The sequence below is a fragment of the Pleuronectes platessa genome, chromosome 13 (assembly GCF_947347685.1).
Source record: "Pleuronectes platessa chromosome 13, fPlePla1.1, whole genome shotgun sequence".
In the NCBI taxonomy this organism is placed as follows: domain Eukaryota; kingdom Metazoa; phylum Chordata; class Actinopteri; order Pleuronectiformes; family Pleuronectidae; genus Pleuronectes; species Pleuronectes platessa.
The window spans coordinates 4,302,592-4,313,945 of NC_070638.1; the positions used below are offsets into that span (position 1 = coordinate 4,302,592).

The following is an 11,354-nucleotide window of genomic DNA, read 5'->3' on the forward strand; positions in this document are numbered from 1 at the left end:
TGAGACTGACTTCGCTCTAAATGCACAATATACCGGATGGAGGAAGTGGAGACATGTCATCCGTCTTTATTTTCCAGATTTAAGAGCAAAATTAAAATTGTTGGCTACTTTATAAAACATGAATTTGGTCAGAATCTGTCCATAATAGTAATTAGCAGCATTCTAATAGAGTCCACACACACTCTGTGGTGTTTCAATCCTTTTTAAACTCTGATCGCTGTGATGCTGATGAATAATAACCATGAACACAAATTACTCAATACAATAAACTTTATTTGCACACTTGGTCGTGTACGTGTATAAAATACATTGAGATACTTCACAGATGTGTCCTTCCTTAATTTTAAAGAGTTTAACAAAGCTGGTCTTAAAAATACAGAACTGTCACTTCACAAGCAGAAAAACAAATAAAGTTATGCAGAATAAGCTAAATAAGTAGATACATTTGCAGGATTAAATGAATCATTAGTATTTTAAAGACTGGAGAAGAGAAATCAGAGGTACAGAGCATGAGGGGGGGGGGCACGGTGAAGACTGTCACAGATATAATCAACGTACTGAGGAGGGTCTTTGGAAGCACATCCCTTTAGGTGTTAATACACTAATCTTGGTTTGGATGAATACTGTAGCACTGCTGTTGGGTGAAAACATTCAAACTGGTTCAGCTGAAGGGATTTCACAAGTATCCACGACGTGTTTAAGGAAACTTATCCTAAAGTAAAAGATTAAAGTTCTTGGCTGTCGGGAGAAAAACGAGGGATTTCACTTCAGTGGTAGAAACTTGGCAAACGGAAGAAGTGACGTTTCCATCCAACAACAGACGAGTTAATAAAACACTGCAGTTAACTGGGCGAGCTCGAGTTGTTTATATCCTATACAGACATTAACGTTACAGTAGATGCCATTTGAACGAAGAGTTCATTACAAGTATAACATGTTTTAAAAACAGAGACAGTACGATGAGCGGCGATTCGAGAAGAAAGAAACCGTAACAGGACGAGAACCTGTGGTGAGGATAAATATTGAATGTTGGAGGGGGGGGGGGGGGGGGAGAGGAGGTGTTACAGGAAGCCCAGGCTCAGGTAGAGGAAGTGTAGCCCTTACAGCCTGATGCCCGTCTCCACCTCCTCACAGCTCATCGCCGGTGTGACCCAGCTTGAAGGCGTCGCCCGTCAGCTTCTCCTGCGCCTCCTTCATACCGGACACAACTGGGGTGCGGGGGGGAGAAGAGAGAAATGAAATATGATTGTCAGCCATCAAGAGTCTGGATGGGAAAACTTTGCTCGACTTCATTGATCACTCTGAACCCCTGACCTCTAGGATCTTTTGAGTCGTCACTTATTTAAAAGTTCTTTCCTGGCATTTAACCTTCATTTCATAAAGTGTGAAATGGGTAGAGAAGGTGGGGGATGTCATTTCAATGTTTACGTAAAACTACTAAAGTCAAAGCTGAGACTTTCATTTAGCATCTGTTACTTTGAAAATGAAATGTGCTGAGGTACAAAGCCTGAAGAACGATGACTATCCAAACACTTAATTTCTGAGATGGGACTTCCTGTAATCGGTCATTCATAAATATTCGCTCTCTGCATCCTTACCTTGTTCTGCGTTGCTGTAGAAGTACTTGTAGTTTGGATTTCCGTTCTTGTTGGTGATTTCCGGATGGACTTTGCCGCTGGGATCTGTGACAGCAACAAGAAGAGGTTTGGTTCAGTTCAAATGGGAGCATGTATCTATCACATGCAGGTGTTTATTCTTTATACATTATCTCTGTGTCCTACGTGCACTGCAGTTAATATCCCGTTCCGATCATTAGCAGCCAACTGTGACGTGTTCTTTTCCATGTAAACGGAGTTCACTGAATCATTTAAGCCCTAAAATGTTGTTCAGAAAGACCAACTGTAATCAGTCTCTCTAAAGGAATCCAAAAGAGTGTTTGCATGTGGGGGGGGGGGGGCAGTTGAGTCACCCTCCGTACCGAGGAAAAGAATCCGAGGAATGTATCCACCATCGGGACTGAAGGTTTCGTCCTTAGGCTCCTCCTCATCCTGGTCAGATAAGACACAACTGATCATTTACGAGTCGGGAAACTAATCTCTAACATCTGATGTCTGAGTTCCATCACTGTTCACATGAGACTGTTAAATCCACATGAAAAGCACTTTAATCCCTCGACCGGTCAAAGATATTATGGAAACATGTTCTTACCTCCAGGTTAATCATCACAAAGTTGTGTGCAAGTTCAGAGATTTCCTTGGACTCTGCAAATTTGGGCTTCAGTGCTGAGGTAAAGAGGAAATCACAAATTATTATGATCTTCCAGGATAATGATGAAGTCACAGTTCATCTTTAAAAAATGACGAGTGCTTCATAATTCAGCATTTAAACATTTATAATGTGGAAAAAGACGGAAACTTATTTTCAGATCCGATTTTGCCAATTTTACAATTAACTTTCAGGTCCTAACAGTTAATTGTGAGTGGTTGGTTGTAAATAAAGTACTAAACCTTTAAAAAAATCCCTCCAGCCTTAAATGATCATATATGGTTTGTCCTGTCGAGCCACATTACAGGTACTGGTTAGACTGGAGGGTTTCGGCTCCTCTATAGATCAGCTGGTGTAAACATTCAGAAGTATGTGACTCTATTTCAATAATGTAAAAGTTACTGATTTCGATGTTTTCTCTTTTATCCATTTTAATGATGGTTGTAAACATAGAGTCAGACGCCTTCTTATTAGAAGATCCAGCCTGTGTTTTCTCTTGTGATTAAAGGGACAGTGCCTTGTTTTACCTTTGCAGGCTCCGCACCAGCTCTTGTGGACGAGGACCATGAGCGGCAGACCGCTGTCGATGCAAACACACGAGAAAGCCTGTCACACTTCAACACTGAAAACCAGTAAACAGATCTATAGAGCTGCAACTGTAGACATTTAAAATATGCACTCAAACGTCTAAGCTACTGAAATCCACTCAGTGTGAGGCCCCAGGTTAATGTGACAGGAAGTGTCTGTGACGACTCTTCCAGGTCAGATTCATCCAGGAAACATTCACTCAAGGGCGACTGGACTCGGTTGTGACACCTGAGGAAGCTTCTCTGTGTCGGCTCACCTGGCCTCAGCCTCTTTTCTCCCATCATCCAGTGTCCTCCAGTGGATTTTGTCTCCGAACCCTGCGGGGGAAATAATGGTGGAACCGGTTTTATATTTCCACAACAGGGTGGGTCTGCCCTAAATACAGCAGCAACACACAGACTGTGGTCAGGAGACATTTTGCCAATACAACACAATGAGACGTAATTCAATATGAAGCTGCAGGCGGACAAAAGGTGCTTCACAGGTTGAAATGAAAAATAAAAATAGGGGAGGGAATCGCAGGGGAACTAATGATATGATATGATATGTGGCCTGTGCTAACAATGATATCACAATATAGCGATTCGGCACTAATCGATATATTAAGAAAATCATATTTGGAGAATCTCGAGATCTGTCTGAAAGGAGAAGAACTCAAAATGCCCATAAAGAGCTACAGTGCAGTTTTGTATCAGTTTCCCACAGTTTGACACAAACTGAGATGAAAAAAAGTACAAACACCTTGTAACTTTTCAATATCCACATGTAAATATCCATAAAGGGGCAAAATGAAACTGCATATAAATAAAACTAAATACAAAAATATCAATATTTGGTGTCAGCACATCGATAATCGGATATCGATAATCGTTATTATTGTATAATCTGTAACTCCACATGTGCCATCTTTCCAATGTAAAATAACCATAAACTGACAAAAATGTAACTTGAAATAAATAAAACTAAATAACTAAATACACGTAATCGTATCTCACAAGTCAGGATGATGATATATCGATATTTTGTCCCAACCCTTTGCTAAAAAGCAAATAATAAGAAACCATTCAATTTGAGGATCACACAGAAATAGATTCAGAAACACAAAATGTGAGAAAAGAGTAAAAAACAAGAAGATATATGAAGAATAAGAACTGTGTGAATTGGAGGTTGACAGCTCAGCACCACCACCTTCAGTAAACTAACCCTGATCCAGGACACACACACACTGATCCAGGATCCAGGACACAAAGACAGCCAGTGACCCAGCAGCTGATCTGGGGACAGGGACTCACCTCTCGCGCTGGCCGCTTCCACCACGTCCTGGGAACACGTCAGAGCCACGAGCAGCTGCACGGACCACAACAGGAGCATGTTCACAGCAGAGTTCCGCATCTTCTTCTTCTTCTTCCTCGGTTTCCTCTGCTGCAGCTAATGGCAGAAAAAACTGTTCACCGCTAACCAGCTGTGACCCGGAACTCCACTCCGCTGCACTTCACAATAAAAGCCCTCGCTGGGTGAGTTGTGAAATGTGCGGGCTGTGTTCTCCATAGATATCTATGGTGTTCTCTGCGGTGCAAAGAGCTGCTCCTCCTATTGTTTCTGCTTCCGGGGTGGTGTAAGTGACGTCACTTCCCCATCACCGCGTGCGTTCTTGCAGCTTCCATTTAATAAAGTCAGACAGAGAAATACTGGACCTGCACCGGAAACGAGCCCGAAAATTAAAAGTTTAAAAGCAGCACGCTCGAGCGCTGAGGTTTAAAGTTTACAGTGTAAACGTTACACTTGGTTTACACTTCACACTATCAACCATCTAAGGACCTGAGAGCACTGAACAAGTAAATATTGAAAAGTCTGGTTTCAGATGAACAAGTTTAGTCATTGAACTGGTTAAATCACCAACATATTTAGTTTGTCTCGTGTTTTGTTGAGGCCTCTCACTATATTGTTTCAGTGTCATAAAGGAAGGTGAGAAGATTTATCTAAAAAACATTCTATGATATTTTAAAACCTCACAGTTAACGTTTTACAAAGTAATGACTGTTTAGAGTTTGTTGAGATAAGGGAAAAAATTTAGTTGGATGTATCAAAAGAGGAAACAGCACGATGAGCGTGCATGAGTACAGACGGCGTACTTCTGCACTTTTGGCTTTTAAAAACATTTTGAGTTTTGTGAAAATGTAGACCACACATTTAATCCGTTCATCACATATAATAAACATGAGAGTAACCATTTTACCTGCAGTCTTCACCAATGTTGGCCGGCCTAGCCTCAGTTACTCTGCACCTCCTCAATGACTGATGAATGATTTACATACTTCCCTCAAACTACAGTCAATCTTTACTGTGTGCGGTTTTTATTGTTTTTATTCATTCATTTTTATTGTGTTGTTGCTCGTGTAATTGTTTTTTTTGCAGATTGTGAATATTTATTGTTCTCAGGCCTCTCTTGGAAAACAATTCTCGATCCCAACCTTACTGAATAAATACAGATTGAATAAAGTAAATACTGCCCTGCCTTTTCCCTTTCACCACGAGAATACGGAAACTGTTATTGTGAAAGCTCGGGGCGGAAGTGCGTGCTGTTGCTGCAGCGTGTTTAAGCTGCGCTGTTCCAGCCTCGTTAGCATCGGGATCTGTTCCTCGGGCTGTCACTGACTCTTATCAACGGTAAAAACACAAAGATCCGTACTTCACCGACTCGTTTCATCGTTTAACCTGAAGTCTGATCTTTATTATTACCGCGGAAATAAAAACCCTGCTCGGCTATCTCACCGCATGAGCCGCCGTGCTAGTATTAGCTACGTTAGCCGTCTAGCTAGTTAGCAGCCTCGCTAGCCACCTTTTAAGCTAATTTAAATGTCATTTTGACGTGTGGCCTCGTGTCGTTTTCGTCGTTTTGTTGTGTAAACGCTGTTCGGTGTCTTTAGTGAAGCGCGTGTGTCACTGTCAGGGGATCGCTCGACTGTTAGCAGCCAATGCTAACGTGTGGAAACGTGAATTATGCTAGCTCTTCATTGCTTTTCATCAATAATCACGTGTTGCCCCCCCCATGAATCTGAACCGTCGAAACCTTGTGTTTTGGGATTGTATTTTAATTTTCTAAATGATAAGTGTTTAAAATGTAATTATTAATTGTTAATAATGTTGTGTTCTTATTTTAATCCAGATCACCATGAATCAAGAGAAGCTCGCCAAACTGCAGGCACAGGTCCGGATAGGTGGAAAGGTACATTTCAGTCTCTCGAACATTTCTTTGATGAATATTATTACCCAGGAACCCAGGATTACTGTGTGTAGCTTGGGTCACGTGTCTACGGTCCCTTTAATAAATAAAATCCACCTTTAAGACCTTAACGACATTCAGGAAGATGAGAGAACTCCACTAAATGTCCACTTGCACGTCTCCTCCCTGAGCTTTCGACAGTCATGGCCCTATCTGTATCAGCGTGTGTTCACATGCCACAGAAGAAGCTTAGTCAGCAGCTGGGATCGTGCCATGTAATCTTCATTGTCAGCTCAGTTCCCTGGTGAAGACCATGCGATGCAGCTGAAAGCGTGAGACAAAGCTACTAGCCTGACTGGGAACTAAATGTCCCTCATCAAAAATTGAGTCATAAACTGATTTGTAGCTTATCTCTTGAGGTTTTAATAGAGGACACTTTAACTTTTGTCCCCCGAGGCCCCCTCTTTACAAATATCCAAACCACAAAACAGTGCAACAATGGTGTCTGATGTCCAGTGTTTAGATCTCAGTGGGGTTTGGCTGTTGAAGGAGTGTGATGGAACCCAGCATCTGCCAGGTCGTTCCCCCTGACCTCAGCATTCCCTTTATATGGAGGCGGTGGGAGGAGGATTTATCTGTGGCCTCTGCGGCTTTGTTTCCACTTAGTGTGAGGCTGTCAGCCACGCACTAGGTGGCGTTATTTGCTGTTTTGCCATGAAGTGTGAAAGGCCTCTTTCCACATTGCACCATGCTGTCATTCTCAATTATTTATGTATATATACACACACACAATTGTTATTTTTACCAGGAGTTACGAGTACATCCCAGGCTCTAGACAGCATATTATGAGTCAGTAGTTTTTTTTAAATCCTGGACATTCACTGAGGATCATGTGCAAGCTTGTTGAGTCACTTTTTTGGGAAGTGAAATCAGCTTCTATTAAACATGCACAAACATGAGATGATTGGTTTATTTACTTTCTTTAGTTTGACTTGTTTCTAATCATGAAGCAAATAAAAACATAAATTGTACAACATAGAGAAGACAAGTCAGACACATGTTCTTGGGCTGATTTTTTCTCGTTTGGTTTCTAATCCTCTTTCTGGCTTCCCCACCTGTTCTTTCCTCAGGGAACAGCCCGCAGGAAGAAAAAGGTTGTTCACAAAACGGCAACAGCTGATGACAAGAAACTCCAGGGCTCTCTGAAGAAGCTGGCTGTGAACAACATCGCAGGGATCGAGGAGGTGAGGCTTCTCCCATCAGATTACAAATATAGCTAACGTCAGTGATGTGTTTTCTTCTCTGGGAGTTTGTGCTTTTATCATTGTTCTGTCAGATGAAAGATAAAGACGAGGGGAATCCAACCAAAGGGTTGTTGTCGGTCCCTCGAGGGTGATTTATCAAACAAGCTGCTTCTAAGAGTTTCAGTTTAGTCAAAGCTCTACAATTAGATAAAGCATGAGGTTAATGCAGAGTCGTTCTTTCATTGCTGTTGTGGCTGAATTTATCTGAATATTCCACTGAACTTAAAAATACAAAAGGAAACACATTTATCTAATAAAGTTTTGGACTAGAACTATTCAAATACTTGTATTATGTTTTCTCTGAGTTCAAACTACAAACTGTGTATAAATATTTGTTGTCCCCTTCTCAGGTGAATATGATTAAAGACGATGGGACGGTGATCCACTTCAACAACCCCAAAGTGCAGGCGTCTCTGTCCGCCAACACCTTCGCCATCACGGGCCACGCCGAGATCAAGCAGCTGACCGAGATGCTGCCGGGCATCCTGAGCCAGCTGGGAGCCGACAGCCTCAGCAGCCTGCGCAAGCTGGCCGAGCAGTTCCCACGGCAATGTGAGTACACACACACATACATACACACACATGCACACACACACACATGCACACGCTTGTACTTTGTCACAAAGTTACAGGGTCTGCCTGAATACAAAAAATTAGTTTTCAGTGGAAGTTAGGATTTTAAAAGTGGAGGATGTCTTGCGTTACAGGACAAGAGGCATGTTCAGATATTCCTTATGAATGGAGAGAAACAGTCCAACACAGTCTCCTGCAAAGAGTGTTGCATTCTGGGTTATTTTAAGCCTTAATGATGTTGAGCTTGCAAGTGTATTCAGCTGTCGTATTGTGAGTCTTTCCGTTAGTCGACCATAAAAGTGTTTTGAGTCCATTTTCACCTGCACAAGCTCCTGAGGGCTGGTGATAAGTGTTTTGCAGCAACAGGGGAAATACTTTTATGACAAGTGAAAACACGTCAACAGCGTCTTTGACGTCTTTAATACAGAAATCAACCTGAAAGAGCTCAAAACGCTGCAGGAGAAACTGGTTTTAATGGCTTTCTTGAGCCTGACAGGAGGGAGTGTGAGGATGAAGAGGAAAGGCTGCACAAATTTAGTTTCACTGTTGCGGACCAATTCATTTATTTGTATTGCTTTAGTCTTGGGACTTATTTTCTGTCATACTTTGATTGGTGCTAAAAGGTTGTGACTTTGCAACTTGAGATCACATCACAGGCTCTTTCCTAAATGTAGAAGTAACATTTTTACTGAACAAGTTTCATCCGAAAGTTTGAGAAGAGTTTGAAATCACTCATTTCCCTTTTTCATTTTTTAGCAATGGACATGAAAGCAGTCAAGGAGGAAAATGCAGAAGAGGAGGACGACGATGTTCCAGGTATAGATGGAGATCATTGATTTATTTCTTTAATCTATTGAAAATTGATAAAGTTATTCGATTGTTGTTCCTCCAGCTCTTTGATCTTTGTGTGAAACAGTGACTCGTCATTTTTGCTGATTCTGATGTGAGGTTTTCTGTCTCTCAGATCTCGTGGAGAACTTTGACGAAGCCTCAAAGGACGAAGCAAACTGATGAATCCTCCTTATTTCCTCCGTCAGCCGTTTTTTATTTTTACCTCTCGCGGACTCACATAGGGCATTTCCTGTTGTGGGGGAAACGGTTGTTAAAGGTGCAATGCATCATCTCCGGAGACGTGAACCACTTTGGTTCAGCCTGCCACAGCAGCAAAATACAACTGTGACAACATCTTGCAGATTCAGTAGGTTTTGATTTCAGTAGGCGTTGATAATGTGGACACTCGGAGACACGAGGATCCGTTAACATCTCCGCACCCAAAGGACTCAAACTACTTAAGAAATACTTTAAGCTTTCTACATGGTTCAACGTGGCTAGTATTTAAGAGATTGTTTATTAAATTACAATTAAAGTGAATGAGTAATTCATTTTACATATAGTGGTGATTATGAATTTAATAAAACATTTTTGGGCTACTCACGCTTCTCTTTTATTATTTGATCTTTTTGGGGGATTTTATTTGAAAGAGGAAAACTGTTGAATAAAAAAGCTGCATTATTGTTTTTCTCACTCCCTGAAGTATTAGTTGATGCTGATTGTGTTAATAGAATAAACCACAGTGCACCGCTTCCTTCACACTTCCTTGAATTCATAGATATCTGAGCTGTTGAAATTTAAACAGCTCAAATCTTGTGAAAGTAGTTTGATACATTTACTCATTTGTAAGTGCTGAATTAATAAGAATTAAAAACACATTAAACAACCATGGAGAATGTAGTAAAACTGGAAATTAGAATATAATATTACTCCATTAAAAGTCAAAGTCCTGCATTCTTTCATAATTTACTGAGGAACTAGATATGCAGTCAAATGGCCTCTGTCATTGTTTAATCATCATAAAATATTAACACTGATTTAGCAGCATTTTAATGATGCATCTGGACAAAATGAATCTTATTTTACATCTATATTATTTTACTGTTAATTTCACTGTTGTAAATGTAGATATTTGAGGTACAAGAATAAATAAAGCTCAGTATTTACCTCTTAAGTGTGTACAAGTATACAGTGGCAGAACATGAAAAAAACTAACAATTTATAACTTTTTCACTGTATTAGTTTTATTGCATTACTTTTGGTTGTGGTAAATTAAATGGGCGTTTGGGCCTCTTGATATTGATGGAAAACTAAATAAAAGTAGTGTCACCACAATGTAGAAGTTCTCCAATAATAGTCCTGCAATGTATTTTGTTCATTTATAACTACAATATTACAATATATTTGTTTAATTTTCACTTTTACACACTGCAGAGTAATAGTAGATTGTTATATCTATATTTTCTATGGATCTAAAAAGCATTAAATTAATCATTTCTGGCTCTGGACATTTTAATGAGCACGTGCACATGACTTTATTCTTTGATAAAGTAATTGTAAAGCTAATGGAAATCAGTCCTAGGATCGGACACAGTGTGCGGACACGGTCACCGGGGAGGAACCCCCGGGCCATTTTGGCTCCAGGGTGTCGTGTCGCAGGCGGGACGGAGCTGCGGACCCGCCCCGGGGCTCAGCACCTCCAGCGGCCCGACTAGAGCCAAAATGTCCCTGATTGTGCAGCTGCTGGAGCACAGAGCAGGAACCGGAGGCTGCATCAAGCTACACGGAGAGAAGTGCTGCAGCAACACAGGAAGCCACGGAAGTAAAAGCCCGTAACATTTATATGCAAAGACGGTGCTGCTCCTACAAACAACTGATGAAACGAGTGCATGAAAACATTTTCTCTTTATTTAGTATCATGTGAGCAGGGTTGCACCATCGTTTAAAATGACTTTACCGGCTTCACATTCAAAGTGATTCAAGTTACAAGTGAACTAACATGTTTGTTTCTTGGATAGAAGCGACACAACAAACTGTTGCAGTATAATCACAATAATCATTTGTGTAGATTCAGATTGTTTTATCATAAAATAAGAATGCTTTACTCTGGATTTAACTAATTTTAATCCTCTAATGAACCTGCTATGGTGCATTATTTTAGTTAGTACATGTCATTTTCCTTAAAAAAACTTTATTAAATTAACTTTATATATAGATATAGTTGACAAATGGTAAAACAGGTATTTAAAAGGAAGAAACAACACCAGACTAAGAATAAAACACTGAAACCTGATTAGAGAAAATTGCTAAATTAAGCTGCAACATGACACTTCACCACTAGATGTCCCTACATTCTTCACCTTGAACCTTTAATGACAGGATTTGCAAAAGAAGTTAAAGAAAAATAATGAAATATCTAATTTATATCAATGTGTGTTTTGTTTTTTAATCTTTCTTACACACCCTGTTCTTTTTATCATATCATTACATCAACATTTGATTTACAGTTTTTAAATTGCGCAGGAAATTTACTTTTATTTTGACATGGCGTCCCAGCCGGAAGTGGAGGA

General features: G+C 40.4%; 2 protein-coding genes across 2 annotated transcripts; one reads left to right on the forward strand and one right to left on the reverse strand.

Moving 5' to 3' along the window:
- Positions 1-252: 252 nt before the first annotated feature.
- Positions 253-4,407, reverse strand: txndc12 (thioredoxin domain containing 12 (endoplasmic reticulum)). Its single transcript, XM_053437672.1, has 7 exons — positions 4,146-4,407; positions 3,110-3,170; positions 2,793-2,845; positions 2,209-2,282; positions 1,979-2,048; positions 1,599-1,682; positions 253-1,208 (listed from the first exon to the last, which is right to left on the reverse strand). Exons 1-7 carry the CDS (start codon positions 4,243-4,245, stop codon positions 1,129-1,131), a joined length of 522 nt encoding a protein of 173 aa, XP_053293647.1. The 5' UTR covers positions 4,246-4,407; the 3' UTR covers positions 253-1,128.
- Positions 4,408-5,390: 983 nt separating this feature from the next.
- On the forward strand, positions 5,391-9,383 carry LOC128454310 (transcription factor BTF3 homolog 4). Its single transcript, XM_053437674.1, has 6 exons — positions 5,391-5,520; positions 6,020-6,079; positions 7,207-7,320; positions 7,731-7,932; positions 8,710-8,769; positions 8,918-9,383. Exons 2-6 carry the CDS (start codon positions 6,026-6,028, stop codon positions 8,962-8,964), a joined length of 477 nt encoding a protein of 158 aa, XP_053293649.1. The 5' UTR covers positions 5,391-5,520; positions 6,020-6,025; the 3' UTR covers positions 8,965-9,383.
- Positions 9,384-11,354: the final 1,971 nt, after the last annotated feature.